General features: G+C 38.5%; 1 protein-coding gene across 2 annotated transcripts in view; it reads left to right on the top strand.

The window, feature by feature from the left end:
* The window catches only part of PRKD3 (protein kinase D3), a 46,751-nt gene that overhangs the window by 7,192 nt on the left and 13,520 nt on the right, over window positions 1–26,039 (top strand). For both annotated transcript variants that reach the window (XM_009283796.2, XM_009283797.2), the window contains 9 exons: window positions 6,396–6,534; window positions 8,253–8,384; window positions 9,092–9,249; window positions 10,955–11,144; window positions 13,925–14,002; window positions 15,998–16,181; window positions 18,665–18,788; window positions 21,610–21,687; window positions 23,323–23,599. In XM_009283796.2, coding sequence (XP_009282071.1) covers window positions 6,396–6,534; window positions 8,253–8,384; window positions 9,092–9,249; window positions 10,955–11,144; window positions 13,925–14,002; window positions 15,998–16,181; window positions 18,665–18,788; window positions 21,610–21,687; window positions 23,323–23,599 — 1,360 coding nt within the window. The remainder of the gene's footprint in view (window positions 1–6,395; window positions 6,535–8,252; window positions 8,385–9,091; window positions 9,250–10,954; window positions 11,145–13,924; window positions 14,003–15,997; window positions 16,182–18,664; window positions 18,789–21,609; window positions 21,688–23,322; window positions 23,600–26,039) is intronic.

Raw genomic sequence — 26,039 nt, 5'->3', positions numbered from 1 at the left:
CCCCCCCCCCCCCCCCCCCCCCCCCCCCCCCCCCCCCCCCCCCCCCCCCCCCCCCCCCCCCCCCCCCGTTGGTCTGCCTTCTTGACTTGTCATTTGCCATCTTCCTATGAGCTAAATAAGGCAGCAGAGCAATAGAAACTTGAGGCGTGAGAAGCAAATATGCCTGTGAGAAGATGGGAGCTGGGGAGTACTGGGGGCACGGAGCTAGTATATGCGGGGCGGGTTAGCATTTCCAGCATGGTAATAGGTTTGTATGCTGTAAAACCTAGCCAAGCAGTAGTCCAAGTATGTCGGTACTGAGGCATCTGGTGAGGGAAAGATCTCATGCAACATGTTTGAAGCTAATTGTCTGTGTGATAATGTGATTTGGCACATGATTCTAAAGAGTGGGAGTGAATAGCTGGGTAGGGATGCAGGATAACAGATTGGAGTGATTTCACTGAACGTAGAGACTTTCTAAGGTAATGGGTGTTTTGCACTATTAGACTTTGGAATTAACTTTCAGTGGTTTGAAGCATTTGTTTTGAGTTATGATGGGTCATGAGATATTGGACCTTGAAACAATATCCGCCTACACTTTTCCCTAGTGTGAATTTTTGGCGACTGGTCCAGAACTTTGTAAAGTAAGTCCTGGAACTTGAAGCAGAGGGATTTTTTCAGTTACTGCCAGGATAGAAAGAAGCCTCAGTTGTGTTTCGCTCCAGCAATACTGGCCGCTGTATATTGAGTTCTTCTGGGTAAAAAGAATGGTGTAGTGCACTATCAATTAAAACTAGACATACTGTAATACTTACAGTATAAGCATTCTAGATAGTACCAATTGTTTTCCTCAGTGTAACCGCAGTAATGCACTAGTAGTGTTACTTGTGCTAGTACCACCCAAGTACAAAGGATTGCATACATTCTTTATGTAAGTTGATGATATTGGTGTACCGGAGATTAATTTTGGCAGTCTATTGCATATGTAGACTTCCCGCAAGTGATTTCCTGTAGTTATATGCTCTTTTTGGAACCGTTAACACTGGGAACTGTCTCCTTTTTGCTTTTAGGAAACATAGTAATACTGGGATTAGCAGTTTATATGTTCTGAGTCACTGTGCAGATACTTTCCTGCATAAAAGCCCAAAGTAATAGCTGTATAATCCCTTAAGATAAAACAGGCTTTAAAAAATTCTGCTTTGAGTTTTGTTTTCAAGTTTACATTATGAGCTTTTAACACTTCAAAGGAACTGGATAGTGTTCTTCCTTAACAGCTTCATGTAATTGAGCATAAGGAAGGCTATAAAAGCTGTACTTTGCCTGCAGTACAAGAGAAAAATTTGGTAGTGTATAACTTGAACATAGTTTAAGCTTTGCGTAAAAATTCTGCTAAAAGATATCACTTGAAATAAAAACCTTGTTAATCGATGAGGTTATTCTTGGCCAGCAGTCTGCGCATAGCCTTCTGGCTAAGGTGCTAGCAAGGAATGCTGTATTCCCGAACGTACTGGGGAGCGGAAGAGAGAGCAGGGCGCTGCACGTCTGTAAGGAGCCAAGCTGCTTGCACAGCTCCCCCCATCGAAGCCTGGCCAAGTGCCTTAGACACGGGCTCTGACGGGCCACCTGCAGCTCGTCAGGGCCGGCCATGCAGAGGGCAGCCAGCCAGTGCTTCCCTTGCTTGGGTGCACAGGACTGTAGTGGGGGCAGAGGAGAGTGATCTGAGCTGAAGTGTGCGGAAAGGAGCGGTGAGGGAGGCATCTTTGTGTTAGGGTCTGTTTTTTTTATAACGGGAATTTTGCAGGGGGGTGTGCAAGGAAAGGACAGGACTTGTTCATCAAACTTGAAAAGTTTTATTAGGGACAACTGAATCCAACAGCCTCCTGGCAGAGGTGAGTCTGCTGCAGCTTCATGCCCCAGGTCCAACCAGTAGCAAGACTGACCACGTATTCCCCGTAGGCACAAGCACTTGGATATGGGTGTACAACACATACGTGTATACACACAGATCGACACAGGCAGACACACAGAGCACTCACATGAACACAAACATCACTAATGGTCTCATAGTGTACCCTTCTCTGGTGGTTCAGGATGAAGGTCTGTTAGTGGGCGCACACACGCACAAAAACCCAACAAAAAACCAACAATAAAAAAGAAAGTGGATGTCTCCAGCAGCTGGGCTCAGGCACTCTCAGCCCAGTAGTAGCTGCTGGATCTTGGTCTTTGCGGTTGCTGGCACTTGGATATTCAAGCTCTTGATTTCACTCACTCTGGTCTCTCCAGTTGCTGGGCACCACAGACACATGGGTGCTCTGACCTGCGGTCTGGCTCCAGTTGCTGGCACTCAGACTCCCCATACACACACGTGTGCTCAGAATGAGAACCCATCATCCAGGAAAATAGATAGAAATGGAATTTAATGAAAAGATAGGACAGATGGTGCTGATCAGGCACAGAGCATGACCAGACAATTGTTCTGACCAGTCCCTGTTTACAGGTGACCAGCCTTTTTTATCTTCTTATCCCTCTTTTTTTTCCCCACTTTTGTTCCTCCCTGAATCACCTCTTTCCTTGCCTTTGGTTCCTTCCATAAACATCCCATAATAAGTCTTGTACAATCGTAATTCCCTGGCATCTTATAATGTGTCCCATACCATTGGGCAGCAACCCCTCTCAGTTCAAAAGGTGCTCTAGCGTTGACTTATCTTGATGGGTTTTATGGCTGGAAACTGGGGCTAAGGCTCTCCTGTGACAGCCCTGGGAGGGGCCTGGACAGGGTATCCTTTCCTTGGAGTCCTTAATTTGGGTTCCCTGCCTGCCCTTGTGCCTCTGGGCTCCTCTGGCATGTGGAGATGGGCCTTTGGTGGGCTGATGGCTCCTGTGATGGGCCTAGGAGGAGCCGGGTGGGGTGTTGTAGGCTGCCCCACCTGTGTTGTTCCTCTGTGCTCCTTTGTGGACATGCAGGCAAGCACCTAACCTAATAGGCAGGATAGGTAAGGGAGCTGTTGCAAGGTTCCTCAGTTATGCGTGTCCCTGTTGTGGATTCAGGAACACCTGTAGCAATTGCAACTCTGTAGTACCAGGTTATCTTTATTCTAACGCTTTTAGTTTTTGGAATGATTGCTTCAGAAATGGAGATTAGGCATGCACAATGCATAGAAGAATGTGCCCTGGGTGAAGTCTGTGTATATATAGTATATATCTATAGATATCTATAGAAACTGTATACAGAGTCTGTGTTTAGTGATAGACTTCTTGCAATAAATACTAGCATAGATTATTGTTAGTCTTGTTAGGCCTGGGCTTGTGATTCTGCATCTTAGTCTAGAAGCTACTGATCAAGCTGAAGCTTGTAAATAGAGGAGTTATCTTTTATGAGGTTAAATATTACAGTTACAAAAACAGACAACCTTTCACAGTCATTTCATCCATATGTATGTATACTTGTTTTGAGAGAAGAGGGCAGTAAAACATGTAGCTACAGTATCATAAGCATACACGATACACAGCTTAAAAGGTCAATTTAATTAGCATAGAACCAAACAAGGATGTTGATGCCAACAGTTCTAACAATCTATAATAGATGACTTTGCTTTTTTTTAATGATACTCTTATTCCATAGAAATTAATTTAGCCTTTAAGTCTGGAATTTGTTTGAAAACAGTATCTTAGTTATAGGCATTATACTGTTATTTACAAACTTTGGAATTAATGTTGATGCTGCTTTCTAAGGGATGTAATGTCTCGTATTTTTCATGATTACACTTGCCGTCACAAAGAGGATTTGAGTATTCATCTGTAACTTTTGTTTATTGTGTCAGCTAATGCTTTTTAGTCACCAAAATTAATGTGGTATGTTTAAAACATTTTAATAAATCCCATGAGAATGGGTAAATGGTGTCACATGCAGAACACATGGTCATAGCATTTAAAATAAGTGCTTCTTGGTATGTGATTGTGTGACCTTTGGTTGCTGGGGTGGGGGATTATGTGTAGGGATGTTCTGGCAGTTGCATGATAGGTTTATGGTCTCAAAGAATGAAAAAAAAAAAGAAACAAAGACATATCTATATCAAAAGAAGGAGACTTAAACCTGTGAAATATCTTAGAGATTCCTTAAAATTTGTGTTTTATAGGTGGTTCTGTGAACTTAATACAAAGACGCAATAGTTCACACTGATTTTCTGAATCATCAGTTGTCTCTCCTGGCAGCTGAAATTAATAAAAAGTGTCACGTTTATCTGCAGGCAGATACATACCATATTCACGTTGGTTTTCTCTCCCTTTCGTTGGAATTAAGTTTTTCAGCAGCATGATGCAATTGATATGCTAGAAATAGAAGTTGTCTTGAGGATACAACTGATTGTGGCATTGATGTAGTAGCTTTCTCTTGTTGATACTAGCATTAAGATGTGATACCTGGCTAAACAGTGTATATAGTATCAAGGAGTAAAACCTTACAACACTTACTCAAAAAATGTAAATATAACTTGTTTTCTTGTTAATTGAGGCACAGTGGAATTTTGAGTTAGAGCTTAAAGCAGGTTTATGCACTGTTTCAGGTATGAAGAACTGTCAGTTCCCTTGGAAGAATTACTAACATGCATACATGCTCTGAATATAAAGTCAAGTCCTGTGCATACTTGTAGATATACTGAGACACATATTTGGGCAGCACAGCTAATTCTCAAGCTTATTATTTCCTTTCCTAATACAAATAATCTTTGGGAGATTGGAAAAATGTAATTTTCAGAATATTAATGGATATTTGCTATTTATTAAGATGAATCAGCGGATGAGTATGCTGAAATATAGTACGAAAAGAGAGGAGTTCTTAAAGGTAATTCCAGATGACCTGAAGGATTTTAAGCAATAGCATTTTATTGTTTAAAGTTTTTTGAAACATCTGTTTTAGGGGAATATAATGCCTCTGTCATATCTGTACCATCATGGCTACTGTACAGAGTACAAGAGAGTATCAAATTTACGTAGGGAACCTAAGAGTGGGTTGGGAGACAGAGGAAGCAGCCTGCTGGTTTGGCATCAGCCCAGTAACTCAGTTTCTTGGTGCTGTGGATTAAATATCTCCTGGTGTCTGTATAATTTTGTCAGGTCCATCTTTTGTCTTTGCATGGGTTAAATGGCACAAAATCTGCCTCTCTTTGTGACTGTCCCAGTAGATAATATGCTTTCCAGAGCATGGGGATTCTTCAGTATTATTTGTAACGTAAATGTGTAGGGTGTGCACACCAAAACAGAGAAGGCCAACTTAATATTTTTGGATAAAATTGCTACCAGGAAGAGGAAATTATTCTCTCTCTGAATGGGAAGGCAGTGTGAAAACAATGGACGTGACAGATACCTTCATTGTGTCTTTGATTTGGTGGAAAAAAGTCTTTGACTACTTTAGTTAAGGACAATTAATATACCACAAGCTTCATGCAGTTTAGACCCTGTTACTTATTGACCGTGCAAGATCTAAATTACCAAACTGTAGTCTGTTACCTAATTAATTGAAAGTTCGTTGTGTGCTTTTCCACATTTTTTCCCACATTCTTCCTGTTTTCTTCTGTGGAGCACTTCTGTGTGTTTGTTCCCACCTCGAGTTTGAATTCTGATTTAAACAAAAAGGCCAAAGGAACTGGTTGAGTGGTACTCATTCCTCTTCAGGGTCTATTCCTGCTCTCTTTCTCTGTGAATTGTCTGTTTACTTTTAAGCTTTTCATTTTAAGAAGTTTTACTAACACTTGACAATATTTTGAGGAGTGGGGAAAATATAGAATAAGAAAGCTGTTTTCAGTGAAGTGTCATGGAAAAATGGCGTGTTACTTAGTGTATCTATTCCCTATATGGATTTGCAATATTATCTTCTGTCCTTGGCAGGAATCGAGTTTTCCTTTTCTTGCATCTGCAGACCTAAACTGTTGTAGAACAACATAGAGCCTCTCTTGGCTTGCCCCTCAAGAAAAGCGTGGCAGGTGCTGCTGGAGTGTCTTGAGCTGAATACCTGCCTGACCAGAATGTCTGTGAAATAAGGGTTACGGGTGATGGTATCCGAGTTAGAAAGATCTGCATTGGGTTTCAGGCGCCAGACTGATTATGCAGGTCTGAGAGATTGAAAACCCAAAGAAACAAAAACGCTAACATTTTTTCTTTTTAGATTTGAAAAAAAAGTGTCACTGTTGGTGGGGGGAACAGGGAAGAAGTTGGTATTGATTTTTTTGTTTTGGTTTTTTTTTACCTTTTTATGCTACATTTCAGTTCAGAAGATGCTTCAGTTCCTCAAAAATAAACAGATCAATTTTGTTTCCATGGAACACTCAAAACACGCAATGTTATTAAAATGTTATTAAAAACATTTATGGATAAGATTATCAAAGAGCATGTGTTAATTTAGAGTTTGCTTTCTATTGCAGTTCCCAGAGTGTGGTTTCTTTGGCATGTATGACAAAATTCTCCTCTTCCGTCATGACCTGAACTCAGATAATATTTTGCAACGGATTACATCAGCAGAAGAGATACATGAGGGAGATCTTGTTGAGGTTGTACTCTCTGGTAGGTATTGTAACAGTGGAACAGCACTTTATTCAGTAGATTAAAAGAAAATAGGACTTTATGGAACATTATTATCATGCTTGCCTTGAGCTCTTTGACTTAAGTCTCACACTGGGTCACTGTTTTTGGGTAGAGGTTTCCAAGAAAATCCAAGTGGTACTGATATTTCAGTACTGCGTTTTCTTATTGTTTCGTTGTCATGTTTTAATCTTCAGGTTTATTATTATAAATAAATCTGAATTATAAGAATATGAATTTATAATTATAATAAGTTTATTATTATAATTTTTGAAGCTGAAATGCAGGTAGGATTCAGGATTTGCTCTTCCAACCCTGTTGTTGGCTTTCTTTTGCTTACATCTGTCTCTTTGTTCTGTAGCTTTTGCCATTGATGGTTTATTCTGCTAAAAGACTTCATATAAACGTAGCTGCTGAATCATACCTGTAAGGACAGAGTCTTAAGGGTTATTGCAGTGTTTGAAAACAGTTGCTTTTAAACGATAAAGTCCTTAGAGTGGTGGTTATTAACCTGTAGTACTCTTCAATAACGAGGACAAAAAAACCCCCGAACCCTAACTGATTCGACTTGTATGTGGTTCATCGATACCCTGTCGAATTCAACCAAAAGCCAGCTGTAGTTAAACTACAGATAAAAGCTGGACTAGTATCGAGTGGTTCTTTCAGACTTTTGAGGACTAAGTGCCCAACTGAGGTTACGTTCTAGAAAGAGAGATCTCTTGGCTGTCATGGGATTAGATTTGTAAATTGGATCAATGAAGTATGATTTCCAGAGTCATAAGGCTCAGTTCCTTGTCTGCATTTCAGGACCTACTGTTCTAGGCACGTCTAGGATATTCAGTAGTTGATCATCTTGGTTTGAGCTTTTCATTGCTTCTGGTGAATGGCGTATTTGGAAAACTTGTCTTGTGTGCCGCCTCTTGACAATCTCTGACAGTTTCCTTATAAACAGACAAACCACCAGAAACTGAGGCATTTTGAAGACATGTAAATCTCTTTCACTAGGATTTTAAAACTGAGACATGTGAATTCAAATATGAAGCGTTAGTACATATTTGATCAAAGAATAGTAGCCATCAGGGCAAGGTAGTGTTGATGTAAAATACCTCTTTTTTTTTTTTAACATTCCAAAGAAACAAGACAAAAATTCATTTAAATATATCTATGCTTGTTTAAGAAAAAGGATATTACTTGTGAAGTTTCCAGTGTTCCATGGAAACTCTATCCACAGTTCTGTTTTAATACACACAGAGTTCAATCTAATAAACTTTTTCTGAAAAAGTCCTTTAAGAGTTAAAAAATCTAACATGTAGAACTGTCCTTTGCTTGAAAATTTTGTAGGTTACAAAGCAGCTTGAAAATTAAGTTGCTCTTTAAAATGTTTACTGTTAAGTTGATTTTAGCAAAGCTTGTTGTATTTGCCTTCTCAACTTATTAAGGTTTTCAACATTGTGTCTCATACTGTTGACTAGTTGTGGCCATTAGCCTACAGAATCCAACGGATTTTTTCCTCAATAAAAAAGCTTACTGAAAACTATGTATCTTCTAAATACATATTTAAATGGTATACAGTAAAATGCTGATGTCTAAACAGCTAATTAATGTTCTCTGAATCTGCCATTTTTAAAACAACATAGTCTTTCCATAAATCCTTGTTGATCCTGTGGCAAGAACCGTAACTTACTGCAATTTTTTAAAAGCTTTGGCTACAGTTGAAGATTTCCAGATTCGTCCTCATGCACTTTATGTGCATTCCTACAAGGCTCCTACTTTTTGTGACTACTGTGGAGAGATGCTTTGGGGTTTGGTACGACAAGGATTAAAATGTGAAGGTAAGTCTGATTTTTTTTTTTTACTGTATTTTTGTGTGTGTATATCTATATAAGATGAGGAAGAAGAAATTGTATCTTGTTTGATATGTTAGCATGTGATAAATGTAGTATTTAGAAGGGGTTGTGCATCAGGAAACCTGAGTTCTGATACCGGCTTTAACGCAAACTGTGTGACCTTGGGCAAATGGCTTAAGAAGTGTTCTTGTTTCCCACTTTGAAAAAAATAGCTAGCTTACAAGCGTGTGTTCTTTGCACAAGGAGCACATACTTTGCAGAGACTCCCGAAGGGGAATCCCTTTCCTTATGGCCTTCATCCAGCTGGCTGCGGAGCACTCTGCAGCCTGCTGTCAGGTATTGACTGCTTGCTCACTGGCTTCTCCTTGGCTCTTGTGATCCAAAGTGAGGGAGTGATGAAAGCCTCCTGGTGGGGGGAGAAGTGAGGAGGGCGATCAGCTGCTTTGGAGTCTTAGACCTTGTTTCTAGAGGTGGGCTTACTAGAGACCAGTATTATAGCAAGTAGTGCAAAAAAAGCTGTTTCTGTGGATCGCATCAGGAACGCTGAAAGAAGAGAATTTAACAGAACAATCTATTTCTGCCTTTACCATTTTCCTGGATCATCTTTTTAACTGCTTTATCAAAATATTAGTACTATTTTTGTTACTTGGAATGTTGAGAGGTTTTTTTGTCTAAAAAACCTTCTCTTTCAGGTTGTGGGTTAAACTACCATAAGCGATGTGCCTTCAAGATTCCAAATAACTGCAGTGGAGTGAGAAAGAGGCGTCTGTCTAATGTGTCTTTACCAGGAGCAGGGCTTTCAGTTCCAAGACCAGCACAAGCTGAATACACATCCTCTGCCTCTGAAGAAGTATGTAATGTGGAAGGGGAAACAATTTCTGGTTTTAAATCCTTTAACCTCTGGGAAACTAGCTAGTGTTGCAGGTGGCTCATACTGAGTATGAGGGAGTTGAGCTTAACCATTATGATTGGTTTTAGTTCATTTTTAAATCTGGTGAGTCTTAGACTGTGACACTTACTGATAACTATTATTACTGTGAGAAATGAAACAGGAAGTAAATTATAACTTTTATGTATAATTTTGTTGTTAGCCTGTCACTCACGGTTATATGAACTCCGAGAACTTTGGTTTCAGGAATGATAGAACACCTTGCCTTCTTTGTAATACAGATTCATTCTGTAATTATGGTATCAATGTAGAATAGTTGCTTGGCTAAAGCAGTACAAATTGTAAGCTTTTGTGCTGGGAGAGGAAAGAGTGTTCCTGATATGCTGTTGAGCTTTTCACAGAGTTAATCTAAAAAAACCCAAGCCCTATCAAGGAGGGTGTAGGGGATGAAGGGCTTACAGTAAAAACCGTCATCCATAATAGTTCTTTTTTTATAATGGTTATGATGATTGCTGAGAGGTTATCCATTATACTGCAACTATATTGGGATGTTAAGATAGGTCAGGCAGCGATTAGATCCATTTGTTTCATTGCTGCTTTCACCGTGGCATAAAAGCAGTGCTTTTGACACTTGGTCTTTCCTACTTATCTAATTCTATTACTTTACAGTATAACAATTCTTACATTCTTACCATAGTTTAAAATATAAATTGTATAGATTTTGTAGTTCAAGAACATAATTTTTTTAGCTAGAAGCTATGAAGCCTAGTCTTGAGTCATGAAAAACATTTATTCTAATGTTTATAACTATTGGTAAGATTTATTCAGTGAACATAGAATTGTAAGTGGTAAACGTTTCTCCTCACATGGAATTTAACTTTGTGATTTCTACAATGCGTGTTTAGTACCTCTTTGCACCTCTTCTTTGCTATCCGATTTTGAATACTTGGCTTAGATGATGAGTAATATATTATCGTATTTGCGATTCATCTTTCAGCAGTCTTAAAATGCTTTAGGTCAGATGTACAGGGCCATGTTCCTTTACATTTTTCTGTAGATGTAGGTAACTAAATTTATACTGCTTAATGTTCAGTATGACACTCAGTGCCTTTTTTTTGTTTTAATTGCTGAAGTTTTTGTTTTAACTTAATTTCGAAGATTTCTTGGGGGGTTTAATTTCCAAAATTATTTTTTAATTTTCTAAATATTTTGCCTAACTTAGTAAGCTATCCAGGCATGCCATACTTTGCTTTTTAAAACTGATAGCTTGAGGTAGCGATTGGATTTTGGTTTGTCTACCTCCAGTGTTTTCCATTTTATCCCCTACATGGGAATCTGTATGTGCTGTCTGTGAACCTTGCCAGGTTGCTTAAAAAAAAAAAAAAGTCATAAAAATGAATTTTTAGCATTTCAGCTTCTGTGGAAATAAAGATTCATACATACTTTCCTGCTCTCTGCAAGGATTTTCCATCTGGTGTTTTCTTGCTTTTGTTTTATGATATCAGAATGTCCTCTTAAAGCTTCTTGGCCAGGTTGCTTTCTTATCCGGTCGCTTTCTGAGCCAACACCTCCCTCCCAGCTCCACTGATGTTTTCCCTGCCCCTCCCCGCCCCCCCCAAAAGTAGAACTGTTTTGGTGCAAATCACGTATAACTTCTTTATTCCAGCGCTGCTGCCCAGAACCTAGTAAGAGGATTCCCTCCTGGAGTGGCCGTCCCATCTGGATGGAAAAGATGGTGCTTTGCAGGGTGAAGGTTCCGCACACCTTTGCTGTTCACTCTTACACTCGTCCCACCATATGCCAGTATTGCAAACGGCTGCTCAAGGGCCTTTTCCGCCAAGGAATGCAGTGTAAAGGTAAACATTTAATTTTCTGCCGCAGCGATAAATTTCAGTAAAGGTCTTGTATTTAAAACCGATTTCAACTTATGTTTTGATTGCCAGAAGGTTGTATGCTGCGAAATGGGGCAGTATAATTTTTGAAAAATTGCATATTTTTGAGAGGATTACAGCAGCCCTCGTTTTCATTTTAGTAGACTGTGCATTGTACATTTTTCTGAAAAATAAGATTTAATCACATGTAGATTGGGAACACCTTGATTCTAGAAAGATAATTCTAAATTAATAAAAATGGGAAATAACTTCCCTTTGTTCAATGTCTGTCTTCTAGACTCACCACTAAAGAATTTCTAAGTTTTCATTATATTACTCTAGTACAGAATACTGGTTATTATCTTCTGGAAAAACTTTATACAGGTAGGTGCCTTTCCTGAACTAGCTTAGGCTTCATCAGCTGCGTGGTTTTTATTTAGCATTATGTTAAGATGCATGACTTCAGTTCTCAGACTCTTTTATGCAGTTCCGAGGGCGTAACTATGACATTCTGATCTTCTTCTGGCTCTTTATTGCTGGATAGTGCAGATCTGTCAGCTTTGTTGCAGGAAAGAAAACTGTAGTGATGAATCCTAAACATTAATATGGAAAGGACTTATATGAGTTTGTCAAACATGAGTACCAAAGGTCAACATTTTGAAAGAGGTCACTTAATACATTTTCAGTTTCCTTTAGAAGAAGAGAGCAAAAATTGTAAGCTTACAGCTGTGTTATTTCTTTCGACTAAAAATACTGCTGTCTCATACAAGTAAGGAAGTAGCTTTATCTTTCGTTTCTGTTTTTATTAATTTGCAGTCTTTGTAGTCTGTTTGAAGTCTGCATCCTGAACTGTTTTTGATTTTTTTTTTTCAGTCAGTGTGTCTCTTGGATACATGTAATACCTAAATAATGAAGCCTGAAAAAAATGCTTTGCAGTTTTAACTTACAGATGCTACTGATTGTATACAGTTGTTGTGACTGTATATCCAGCTGAACAAATGGGGCTACCACATCAGTTTCAGGAAAGTGAATGACACTGGATAAAAATAGCATTTATGTATGGAAAACAAGCCTAGAGAAATGTTATGTATAAGCACAGGACAGAAATAAGTGTATTAATAGGCCTCCATTTATGCAGTATGATCCTATATGTATTTTTAATATGTCAGGAATTGATATCAAACAATCAAAATGTTTTCATACTGCTTTCTCTTACAGATTCTTAAGGTTTCCCACCGACTTCCTTGTGCACATTCCCAAAGCTTGGGGTCTTTCAGCAGTCCCATGTTCCTGAGTACCTGTAACAGCCCTGGATTTCTTGAATTCATCCAGGCTTCTACTTGGACTCTGAGGATGATCTTTGGGATGCTAAGGCTATATTTGTGGGAATAAATTAAACGTGCCCAGGAACATTCCTGGACACTGAGGTCAACTGGGACAAAATGACCCATGCTCATGAACAGGTTTTCTTAGCATCCCAGCCTGGGTAGCTGTATGCAGACTGCCTGGTGGGAGAATTTCATGGGATCCTCTGATTTATGAACTAGATGTGTCAACTGTTTGGGATTGTGCTAATGCTGTGGGCCAAAAGCATGCTAGGGGATGTTTCTAACTGTTTATTAGACTAGAGAGTTGCATTGCAGTACCCAAGAATGTTTCTGGACGTAATTTAATTTATTAGGATTGGCTCCCTCTTAGTCTTTGTAAGTTCCCTGGTAGGATTTGAAATGTCTGTTTCTTCCAGCCCCCTTCAAACTAGTGAAGTAACCATATTCCATAATACGGACTGAAAACACTGCTATAGAAAAAGGACAGTTCATTGGTCTCCTAGGATGCTTCCTTGTAGGCACTCAGAAGCTGAACAGGATTGTATTTTGCTCCAGGGTTTGGCTTCTCTGCTACTAAAAATGGGGAGATAATGATTTTTCTCTTGTCTAGGCTTAAAAGGAAGACACAGTGAGCTTTCTTTGGATAGCAGAAAGCGGCTAAATTAATCAGTTTGAAAACAGTTGTGGGGGCAGTAGGGAGTTTTGAAATTCATGATGTTGATACAAAGTTGAAAATTACAGCAATGGTGCTAAGAAAGGAAATTCTTGTTAATACCACTAATATTGTATGCTGGACTTTGTTCAGTAGGCTGCATCTGATACCTCAGATGCAGAAATGGCACACATCCAGGTTAGATTCCATCTCCGTGTCAGGCCAAATCTGGACATAACGTTATTCTGTCTGCCCTGTGTCAGCAGGCAGAAATGGAGCTTCAGTGTTCAGCCAAATCTGTAAGCTGATAGGGGAACTGGGCTTTGGGATTTACTGCAGAGCATATTTGTTCTGTGATATAGGTGTGTGATCCTAGCGGCTCTGATGGCTGCAAGTCTCAGGCAGCAGGTGGGGAAAAATGATAGAGATGAGACATTGAAATCATATAGCAATGGAAAAAAAGGGTGTGGAACAGATGAGAGGATGGGAAAAATAACATCATAATGGAAAAAATACCTACAGAGAAAGCTAGAGAAGTAGAAAACTGTTTTGTACTGGAAGGGGAAGTGCTGACATAATAAATAGTAGTGGGGCAAATCAACATGTGACATCAAGACAAGATTGTTAATTTCCTTCTGGAGGTGACCTCATTGGTGCTTCTTCAGTTACATGCAAATGTATGAATCTGAACTGAAGCTTGTGATGGAAGTAGTGAATGATGGAATGTTAGTGTCTGAGCAGGAGTAAGATTCTGGTATCATGGGCTTATTTATCTTCTATTTTAGATTGCAGATTCAATTGTCATAAACGCTGTGCATCTAAAGTACCTAGAGACTGTCTTGGAGAGGTGATTTTCAATGGAGGTAAGATGAGAAACGTGCTTTCAAATACTGACAGATTTTTGGAGGCTTAACAAGATGCATTAGCTTTTGGTTCCCTCGTCTTTGAGTATTTTACATCTTTTTTGTTTTATCCTACCATTTTTTTTCACCTGAGATCACTGACAATTAAAAAGATTCACTGTAAAATTTATATTCTGGTGACTTCAATTTTACTTAATTAGTCTTGGCAAGTACAGTATGCTTTGCTTGAGATTGCTCAAGGAAAATAAAAAATCAAGAAGCCTTCTCAATGTACAAAAATTAAACATCTGTTGTGATCAGTCTGCTTATTGTTCACCATGAAATATATATTTCTAAATGTTAATAACTGAAGACAAGTACCATTTTTTGTGACTTTCTCATATCCGTAATTTTTAGTGGCCAGAGCTAGCCCAGCAGTTTGTGAGGTAAAAGAGAAAGGAAAAAACCAAGCCAAGCCAAACCAAACCAAACAACCCCACTCTAATTTTTTGAAACCTCAGTTAAGTAGGACTATTTTCTGAATAGACCTTACAGAGTTGAATGGAGAAGGTGAGAAACGGTATGTGGCAGAAAGTTGAGAGTCTTACTCCTAAAACTTTTAGACCAGTGTTAAGCTGATGAAATATGGGGGGGTGAGCAGACAGTGAGGTGGATTGAAAGCTGGTTGAATGGATGGGCCTAGAGGGTGGTGATCAGTGGCATGAAGCCTAGTTGGAGGCTGGTAACTAGTGGTGTACCCCAGGGGCCAATACTGGGTCCAATCCTGTTCAACATCTTCATTAATGATTTGGATCATGGGGCAGAGTGTACCCTCAGCAAGTTTGCCAATGACTGTGAGGACTGGCTGATACGCCAGAGGGTTGTGCTACCATCCAGGGGGGCTTCGACAGGCTGGAGAAATGGGCTTATGGGGGTTGTTGGACCAGATGACCTCCAGAGGTCCCCTCCAGCTTCAACCGTTCTGTGATTGTGTTGCCCAAAATCTTGATCCTTGGCATGCATATTTTTGAGGGGAATAAAATTGATGACATGCAGCAGATCACACCAAACCACAACCTGGTACAGAGGCCTGGGCAGCAGCTCTGTTAGCCAGTGGGTCCATTGCCATTGCACAACGTATCCCATCCATTCATGCCTGCCTTCTCTAGCTCTAAGGCTCTTGCCTGAGTCTTGAGATTGGTGGCCGTGAACAATAATGTGCAACGTGTTGTTGCTGCAGCCTGTTTTCACCACCTTTGTGATGCTAAGGTGCTAGAGCATGCAGTTTGGGAACTACAGTTTCAGACAGTTCTTCTGTGGACTTGAAGAGTTGTTTATTTTTTTGTTCTTTCTCCCACCTTTAAATTGAAGTCTCCTCAGACCAGGGGAAAAAAAAAAAAAAGAAAAAAGGCTACAGAGGAAGGTATTTGTATGTCTTAATTCTTAAGCTTTCCACAGTGCAAGCTGTACAGCTTTTGGAAACTTTAAACTTCTGCCAGTAGAGAGTCAGATGTGAATAAGACCTGTTCTGCTTTTCTCTTTTCCCGCAATACCACAGCCCCCTCTTTTTCTCTTACTTTTGCTATTGTGGGCTACAAGGGCAGCGAGAACGGAGTTGGGTTTCTGTTGACGGACAATTTCATTTGCACAGGAATCATTCTCTGGGTCATCTTTAGCCATCAAAAGGTTACTTTGTACTTACTACTTGTGGAACAGAATTACTCAGTGAGATTTAGGTTTAGACCTTAAGCTTGTCACTCTGTTTCTTTCCATATGATTCTTGTTTTGGCTGGGTCTCTCTTGCTTTGGCATTTAGCAAAACCAAATTGATAATGTTCATTAGCACACTGCACCATTTGGCAAAAACTTGAGGATTTTGTATTTTCTGATTGTACTTTTATGTTTACTTGCATAAATACGAACTGAAGAAGAAATTTTGTGGAGTTTTTTGTGTTTTTTTTTTTTTTTTTTTAATTGTGTATTTGAAATATTATCCTAATCCTGTGTTGTTTCCAGAACCTGCTAGCCCAGGCCAGGACTTGGACATGCCAATGGAAGTTGATAGCAGTGAAATGAACAGTGATGGTAGTCGGGGTCTAGATGATGCTGAAGAGCCCTCTCCTCCAGAGGACAAAATCTTCTTTATGGATCCATCTGACCTTGATGCAGACAAAGATGAGGAAGCTGTCAAAACCATCAGGTAAATAATAAGGTGGATTTCTTTTGCTCTGGATGTACTTTCCTCAATATTTTGAAGTAAAACGTTGAGTAAAACACTTCTGATTTAGCCCAGTTTTACTGCTTGAAGTGTCGTTTTTTCATTTGTGTTCTTTTTTAACTTGAAATTGCTTTGTAAAGTTTATCCTGTCCCAAGCAAATCTGAAACATAAATAAATTAAAATAATATAGTCTCTTCTAATTGGAAAAAGTGCTGTGCTATGACTGTTTGTTATCAAAGAAATAAAGCCAGATTATCAAAACATGGTAAAATTTATGGCTTAACTTAACATGGCTAAGACATGACTAAGATCTTTGTGACTTCAGCCTAATTTAGTTACTGTTATACATGTGTTGATTTAAAAGGAATTACTCAAGATACTTTAATGTTCACATCGCAGTTTATACACATTTTAGGCAGAAGTTTGATTTATATAACTTGAATGTGATTTTTCTGAAGTCTTCTATCCAATAAGTGTTACATAGTTCCTTTAATCAAGTTTAGTATTTTTACTTTCTGTATTATTCTGAATAGTGTCATCCTGATTTTCTTAAGTCATTCTTAATAACGTAAGAGCAGTTGTATTAGGTCAAATCAAAGGTCATTTTAGCTCAGTGCTTAATACCAAATATGTGAGGAAGAGCATATAGTGATACCTTCTCAATTTTCAGTGATTTATAGCTCAAGGACTTCCTGAGTTGGAAATAGCATCTTTTTTGTGTTCCACCTCTAGGTAGGATTTTTCCATTTATTTCTAATTGCATTTGAAGCAATTAAAGATTTTGGCATGTACAGCATCCTGTGGCAGCCAATTCTGCAGTGTAACTGTGTGCTGTGTTAAAGCATCCTTACATTTTTGGTTTTGAATCTGCCATGTGCTTTCATGTGTTTACAAACATTTCTGTCAGAGCCACATGTAGGAGCTCTGATGTTAAGCAGGCAACTTAACAGTTCACTCCATCTTCAGCGCTATTCAAACCTGTATGTTTAACTAATGATTCTGTCAGAATGTTACAGATAGTCAAATCTTTTTCTGCAGGACAGTTAATATCCCTGAACATTTGATAAAATTTCCTAGTGCAGCCGTGATTTGAATTAACACATCCCTGTTGATATTTTCATAAGTTGAAAGTATGCTTACATAGGGTCCTTTTAGTGTAATAACAATATGAAGAAGTAGCATAGTCAACTTACACAGACAAGAGAAAACAATAGCGGTGCTGATGTTAATTATATTTTTATGCTGGATTAAGACCAGCAGTCTCGGCTAATTGTTCTGAGAGAGGATGATTTCTGTAGGTGTTCTCATTCCAGTGTGTTTCTTCTGTGTTCCATAGAGTAATTTAATTACTGCAATACTTGCACTAGGAGAGGTAGGGGGACCACAGATACCTTATCAATTTAATCTATCAATGAAATAATTTGTATGGGAAGAAAAGGTGCCTGTTCCTGAAAATTAGGGGCTAAATGTGTAGTACCAGTATAATTGCAGTACTGTTGTATTTTAACTTGTTAAATGTTAACTGTTCTATCTTTTTTTTTTTTAGTCCTTCAACAAGCAATAATATTCCTCTCATGAGAGTTGTCAGTCGATCAAAGCACACAAAGAGGAAGAGCAGTACAATGGTGAAGGAAGGATGGATGGTCCACTATACTAGTAGAGACAATCTGGTCAGTGACTTTAGTTTCTTCCTACATTAAGTTAAATTATTTCTCTAAACCAGTGTATTTTATTTCTCTTATTTAGGCATTCTGAATTACAGTATCATTTGAAAGAACTTAGCCATGATGTTCATTATAAAGAAATCTGGTGCAAAGGAGAAACTGTAGTTTATTCAAAATTCTTCATGTGGTTATTGAACAGTACTTTTCCTTCTCCCTTTTATGAAGGAGAAGTATCTAAATTGTCTCAAATAAATTGCATGTTTAAGATTTCTGCTTTCCTGAGATAATAATTTGGAATAATTTGCGTATGTCTTCTTTCTGTTTAGCAGTTGAACTAGATATTTGTATCAGTGTTTTTATTCAACTACACGAAAAGGTGGAAATCATTATAAAATGATGAGTACTGAAATGGCTGATACTATTATTCTAATGATCTTGGTGTTTGTAAAGATTTATGTGTAGATATAGGAGCCCTTCATTCCTCTAGCAATTCACGCTATCTAAAAGTAAGCATTACTGAACACCATCCCCCCCAAACTCACTATTCCTCTTGATGTCAGTGGAATAAAGAGTTGTGGCTTGACTGTATGCCCTTGGGTATGCAAGCATCCTCCAAAAAGACTATGTTGTTTGTTTCCAGTGCTACCAATAATGATCTCTTAATTGAACCTTCTTGGGCAAGCTCCTTGGTTTTGTGTATTGGGGAGGAAGATAAGGAAGAATAATGGGGTTCCTTAGAGTTGTCTGATGGGAGGGAGTGAATTAAATGTTAACTGTTTCTTCTTTTTTTTTTTTTTTAGTCCTTCAACAAGCAATAATATTCCTCTCATGAGAGTTGTACAGTCGATCAAGCACACAAAGAGGAAGAGCAGTACAATGGTGAAGGAAGGATGGATGGTCCACTATACTAGTAGAGACAATCTGGTCAGTGACTTTAGTTTCTTCCTACATTAAGTTAAATTATTTCTCTAAACCAGTGTATTTTATTTCTCTTATTTAGGCATTCTGAATTACAGTATCATTTGAAAGAACTTAGCCATGATGTTCATTATAAAGAAATCTGGTGCAAAGGAGAAACTGTAGTTTATTCAAAATTCTTCATGTGGTTATTGAACAGTACTTTTCCTTCTCCCTTTTATGAAGGAGAAGTATCTAAATTGTCTCAAATAAATTGCATGTTTAAGATTTCTGCTTTCCTGAGATAATAATTTGGAATAATTTGCGTATGTCTTCTTTCTGTTTAGCAGTTGAACTAGATATTTGTATCAGTGTTTTTATTCAACTACACGAAAAGGTGGAAATCATTATAAAATGATGAGTACTGAAATGGCTGATACTATTATTCTAATGATCTTGGTGTTTGTAAAGATTTATGTGTAGATATAGGAGCCCTTCATTCCTCTAGCAATTCACGCTATCTAAAAGTAAGCATTACTGAACACCATCCCCCCCAAACTCACTATTCCTCTTGATGTCAGTGGAATAAAGAGTTGTGGCTTGACTGTATGCCCTTGGGTATGCAAGCATCCTCCAAAAAGACTATGTTGTTTGTTTCCAGTGCTACCAATAATGATCTCTTAATTGAACCTTCTTGGGCAAGCTCCTTGGTTTTGTGTATTGGGGAGGAAGATAAGGAAGAATAATGGGGTTCCTTAGAGTTGTCTGATGGGAGGGAGTGAATCCTCTTGTCTTTTGGTAGATGAATGAAAAGGATGAAGTGAAGAAGTTCCCAGATCTCATGAAGCACAGTGTGTCATATTGAGACTGTTCATGAAAGGCAGCATAAATACTTTTGCATTCTTTGTCTCTATGCAGGAGGCTGACTGAAGGGGACTTCAGGAATTTAGAGGAGCAAAGTTATTTAAGTTCTGTTGAAATCAAGCTGAGGGGTGATACTAGTCAGCTCTGGTTACTGTAGTATTTTTACTTTTTGTGATTGTCAACTAGACAGACCACTGTAAGTGGTCTGTCAGAGACTGCCTTACAAAACATGTCTTTAAAGTACAGTTTTCTAATATCTAGATGTATTTATCACAAACCAAAATAAGTATCTAACGTATTTCAGATGAGATTCCAGCCAAGGCTACTTAACAGACACAATTATCATCAGCTGGCTATGGAAAAACTAAGGCTAGGTAGTAGATGAAGATGAATAGTTCCAGCAGTGTTCAGGGCAGGCCTGGTATTCGGCTCCGATTTAATCTTTCAGTACAGCCAGTACATTTTTCCATGGACTTTTTTGGACCTCATCATAGAACAGTGATCAAATTGTACACCTTAGCTTAGTTTGATTTTTTTCATCTGTCAGTCTGGCTGCTACCTGGATGACATCTACCGAAAACAGCCATTCAAATGAAGTGGAGTATTCTGTCCCAAAGCAAGATGCATTCAGCCAAACAAGATCTCATAGAGCTTCCTAATGGGAGGAGACCATAGGCTATTTCCCTTGACCGCTCTGCTCTCAGCAATGTCAGACTATTTCCTATTCCTGAAACAACTTGGACTTTCTATCAGTTCCAAAGAAGTTCATTTTAACAGCAATATCTGTATACTTCTTGCTGACCCTGGATAACAAGATATTTCACCCTTTCTTATGAGAAGTTTCTGTATCATCGTCTGTATTCTTTTCCTCACTCTGAGCCCATCCTTTCTCAGAATACGGTATGGGCAGATTTTGAATCCCTGAGTGAGTTACCAACCTGTTCCTTAACTCCCCCCTCTGAAGCCTTCCCTGATTCATGATTTAACAAAGAGCATATATGTCCAAGGGACAGGTTCACCTTTACGCTTTCACGCAGTTTCCATTCAGTGCTGGCTGGGAATTCCATTTAGTTAAATCCATTCATGTCCTAGCTTTCTTTGTCTAACTCCTAAAGGTAGTCTTAGCTTCCCCATGATTGAAGTGATTTAAGCTCTGCTGTATTATGTTTCAAACTAGTGTCATCCTAGGCCAGAGTTAAGGGTCTTGGATTTTTGTCACAGGAAAATGAAAATGGGTTTCTAACTATATGAGCATGGTGCAAGCAAAGTAAGTTAGATTCATACAGCCATATTAGCTTTCTAAAAGCTTTGTTTTGAGGAATGTTCCTCTGCTTAAATACAAGACAGTTATGTGCACCAGCTTATTCCTATTACTTTTCGGTGGAGACAGTATTTCTCATTGGTAGAGACTTCCAGAAAATGGCTATTTAGTCTTTCTTGATTTTTACTTTCTTTTTTCCCCAAGATATTTTGTCCACTTGAAGCTCATAATCTGTCTGTCTTGCCACTGTGCACTTTTGGCCTTTTAGAATTCTGTGTTGACAAAAGAATTAAGGACTTGTTAGGCTTGCTCAGTCTTTGAACCCTTGCAATGTTGGTGTGAGGGCACAGAGGGAGAAAGCGTGACTCCTACAATTGTTACTAAATTAAAATAATTCAGGTTTTGTGAGCACATGCACCTGGAGTGAAACCTGTGTAGGTAAGTGTTTTTCCTGTACAAGATAACTGCTGTTGTCACTGCTATTACTGTAAGGTAAGTGATATTTTTTTCTGGTTCGTGGAAATAATTTTGAGCCTCTTCTTGAGTTTAAAAAAATCTTTATTCCCAAAGTATATATTTTCATGTACATAGTCTAAGATGCAACTGTAGATTAATGTTAGTTGATTATCTTAGTCATTTAAAGCATTTCTCATTTAAATAATCAGATAACAAAAGCCATGCCAGTGATTTATTCCTTACGTTATTATACTGTGCATTTTGTAGAGAAAAAGACATTATTGGAGACTGGACAGCAAATGCCTCACGCTATTTCAAAATGAATCTGGAACAAAATATTACAAGGTAATTAATGATGAATAATAATTATGTTGCACTTGACTTAGTGCTTTATAGATCTGAAATCTACTTGGGAGCAGTATAAGTATTATTTCCATTTCCCCATCTTTTTTTAATCAAAACTGTGACAGGTTAATTGTTGGCCAAAGCTTGTAAGTGAGAAGGACCAAGTGAGAAGTTGCTTGCAGCTCCTGTTCTAATCCTCCTGAGTATGTCTCTCCTTACATTTTACATGTACTGTTCTCCTGAATTGCCTAGCATATTAAGTTTTCTTCACAATTACCAGAGAATTTGTTTGGCTGCCAGTCTAATGAAGGCTAAGATTTTTGCGTTCTAAAAGTAGTGACTGAAAGTTTGCATGCTTATGTATTTTATTTTGAGATTCCCAAAATTAAATTATTCCCAACTGTACAACTGAAAGTTGCAAGCAAAATTTAGAGGAAAATTTACTGTGCAGCCTAGCGTTATATAAACTTCGCAATAAGTTTAGTATGTTGTTAATATAGTAACGTGTTCAATGGTGGAATATTCAGAAAATGTGTTCGAATGTATAAACAGGATTTTTCCCTTTTTTGTCTTACACCTTTAGGTGGGGGTCCAAATCTTGCAGCTTCTTCCTTTATAACATCTCTAAGATCGAGCCTTTTCTCTGTACACCCAGCTAAACTTGCCCAGATCCTTTTCATCCCTATCTTGACCAATGCAGTCTCTTCTTCTCAGACCTCCCTGATACTTGTATTGCCCTGTGCATTCAAAACACAGCTGGTAAAATATGTTCCTTGCTTGTTGCTCCGTTACGTCACTGCTTTTAGTCCTTTGACTTGCCCCTTTGCCCCCCTTTTTTTAACTGCTTAAATCTCAGGTTATTTGTCTTTGCTGTTAGAATCATTCACAGTTGTTGCCTTTACGTTTATTTGCTCTTCATCTTTAATCAGCTACTGTCTCTTATCCCCCTAATGCCAGCCCTGTGTTCACCTGCTTGTTCACTACTCTTGCAAGTGATGCGCACCTGTACACCTTCCCATGTATGTGGAATGTCCTCTTCCAGCTAGTGTGAACTTGCAACCATTTCTTCCTTCAGATCTGTTCTCTAGTACTGCTTGTACCATGATCGTAAACTGACAAGGTGGAGGAGTCAGTAGAAATGGTTAATACCTGTATGAAAGAGAATCCCTACCCAAAATGATTCAGATACGTGAAGCAGTGCTTATTGACCAGCTTATATAACCACATCCTCTTCTTAATGTTGTCGTTTCACTTTTTTCCCCTGTCATGTTCTTCTCTAGCTAAGCTGTATAAACTACAGGGGGAAAATGGTCATTCCATAGTTGTGCATCATTTGTATGCGGTGGGGGCATGTCTCATGCTGAATATAAATGCAGTTTGTCTGAGTAGAGAACGGTAGTTGTATAGGGAGAAGTGTGGTGGGGCTGGAAGTCCATCTAGCCTTGTACAGAGGAATTAGAAAACTGGGTGGGCAATGGTCATGCACAGTTTGACATTAGTTATGAAGCTTGGTATTTTGGTTCTGGTATTTTGATATATTTGCTTTGATTTCTTTGCGAACTTTAAGTTTTGAATATCAGCATATTAAAATATTATGTGCGTTTTCATTTTTCAATCTTTAATATTTTTCTTCAGGAGATTCCACTTTCAGAAATTCTCCAGGTGACTCAGCCTCGAGATTTTTCAAACGTGGTGCAGGGCAGCAACCCATACTGTTTTGAGATCATCACTGACACGATGGTGTACTTTGTTGGCGAAAACAATGGCAGCAGTCATCACAGTCCTGTTCTTGCTGCCACCGGAGTTGGACTTGACGTAGCTCAGGGCTGGGAGAAAGCCATTCGTCAGGCTTTGATGCCAGTCACTCCTCAAGCTAGCGTTTGCACTGCTGCAGGACAAGGAAAAGATCACAGTAAGCAGGCAAACAAGGCACTATTATTCATATTCTGAAGATGTTAATGGTAGAGATTCCTTTCAGAAAAGTGCTTAATTTAGAGTGAAGTACTGTCTGTCTATTCTCTGCTGAATTGGGTCCATAATTTTCCCCAAGTCTCTAAAAAGTGACACTCAGGTTTGTGGAGGGTGGGCAAATCCTTTAATCTGTTGTAGCAGGAAGTAGTAGCTAAGAATCAGATTTACAATATAAATGCATATTGCAGAGCTTTACTGTAGGAACATTAAGAACTCACACATAGTTGCTGGATGTAAAAAGGGACCATAGTTTAGATATTTCCAATACACTTCAAAAAAACCCCAAATTTTCAGATTATATACATATACTCTGAAAGAACTAAATTTGGATGCTTTTTGATGTTATCCCCTGTATATTTTTTTTTAAATCTGTGAGATGTCAGTAGCAGAGGAGAAGAAAAGGAGTTAGTGATGCAATGTAAATACTGCCAGTGATGGAAAGAACTTTTGCTGAGCTGTGGGTAGTAATAAAAAGTACCCTATTCTTCTTTTTATGCACCTGTCCTCCCTTTCTTTCTCTGGCGTAGGATCATATTCATTATCAAGGCTCCACTAAATGATATATTGTGTTCTTTCTCTTCAGACACCTCCTTGTTCCTTGTAACAACATTCATTCCCATTTTGTACTGAGATTTATGCTTGCTTTCTTTAGTTTCCTTTCATCTTCCAGCTACTCCTTGATCTTCTTTTAGTGAAGTTTTCTTTTGCAGGAGATTCTGAGATTAGTTTCTCTGTCTCTGATATCTGGCTACTCTGCATCAGCAACAGTTAAGAACATGTAAATACTAGTCTGAGGTAAAGGCACTTTCTGAAAAAGCAACCATGGTCTGAAATGGTAACCTATGAAATGCCAGTACTGGTATCTGTATTTAATTACAGTGAAGAAACATACCTGTAAGATGGCACCTCATAACTGGCCTTACACATGTGTAAAATGCCGCTTTCGATATGAAATTCTTAGTTCCAAATATCTATATACCAAAGCTCTCTTTGTTTTCTAGAACCTAAGGCTTACTGTTGCTGAGAGACTTGCAAAGACAGTTGTTTTTTCCAGAATCAATATTTTTTCAGATATAAATAACAACATTTTTATATTAAAACTTGACAGTGGTAGGGAATAGAGCTGCGGGGGTAGATACAGACAGGAAGTATTTTAGCATGTTTGGGATTGTAGGAGTATAAGAAACTACCATGAGTTGTAGAGTGGCATTCAGATATTCTTAGACAACTCAGGTTGGGCTTTTTGAGTTTAAAAACCACAAAATGTCCGTTCATCCCTCTCCTTCCTACAGACTGTGAGCCATGAAATGTATCCCAAGAGCCTTGAAGAAAATTACACTTTTAGTTAAAAAAAAAAAAAAAGCCAAAAGCCTCGAATATGTTCTTTTAAATGAGAAGACTGAAAGAGGAGGGAGACATTGCTAGTGCTTGAAATACTTGCAGCAGCAGGGAATTTGTAGTGTCAAAATGTCCACAAGGCACTAGCTAGTCAGTTTATACCATGTTCTAGCCAGAAAGTAGCTAGAAATGAGGATGCTCTTCCAGTCTGACCCATGGGAAAGAGTCCTTTCTGACCTTGTGCCTGCTGGTTGGGGTGGGATGTTTCTTTGTGGGATGTTTCTGAGCTGAAATGAGAAAGAGAAGGTTAGTAAGCTGTTACCTGGTATAGATTACATATTGAATCCTGGCATTACTGATTTCTTCCAAAGTGACAATTTTTCAGCCCTTATTCTTATGCATTTCAGACACTAGAAAAATGGGTTTATTTGGAAGGAGTAACTCAGTCGCTACCTACCAGCTATTTTGTATTCTGTAGCCATCTGTGGAGAAGGGTTCAGTGTGTTCTCTTTAAACAGTTTCAAAAACTGTATTTAACTAGAAAGTGAACCTTGTTTCAACCTTGCTGCAGTTTGTGTTGACCCTAGTAACTTTTTTGTCTGCTTTTTTTCTTGTTTTTCCTTGGGTTCTGTACTGTTATTCCAATATAGACTTGACTATAGTCAATAATCAGTAGATATATGCAAGGCTGTAATTCCAGTTCATATTTCAGATGGAGGATTTAGAGTGTCTTTGAGAACTAGTATTTGTTGCTATCCTAAGTCTGTAAATTCCTTCTTTGAGATAAAGCACAGGTGACAAAAATCAGATACAGACATTTTCTTTGTTCTCTGAAATCTGAGCGCTCTTCTTAGGGTGATAAAGGCTGTTTTCAAAGTGCTAGTAAATCTATAGTATATCTTCTATCCACCTTGTAGGTGAATTTGTTCTACTTTTTTTTGGGGGGGAAGTTAATATAACAAATGACAGGTGCCCATTTGGGACGCTTCACCTCTGTCTTGGAAGTCAAAGGAAATGGGTGTTTCCTGCCTTCCTTGACGTAT

This window comes from Aptenodytes forsteri, unplaced genomic scaffold, assembly GCF_000699145.1.
Source record: "Aptenodytes forsteri isolate BGI_AS27 unplaced genomic scaffold, ASM69914v1 Scaffold309, whole genome shotgun sequence".
In the NCBI taxonomy this organism is placed as follows: Eukaryota; Metazoa; Chordata; class Aves; order Sphenisciformes; family Spheniscidae; genus Aptenodytes; species Aptenodytes forsteri.
The sequence above is the reverse complement of the archived record's forward strand: the minus strand, read 5'-3'. Positions and strand labels throughout refer to the sequence as shown.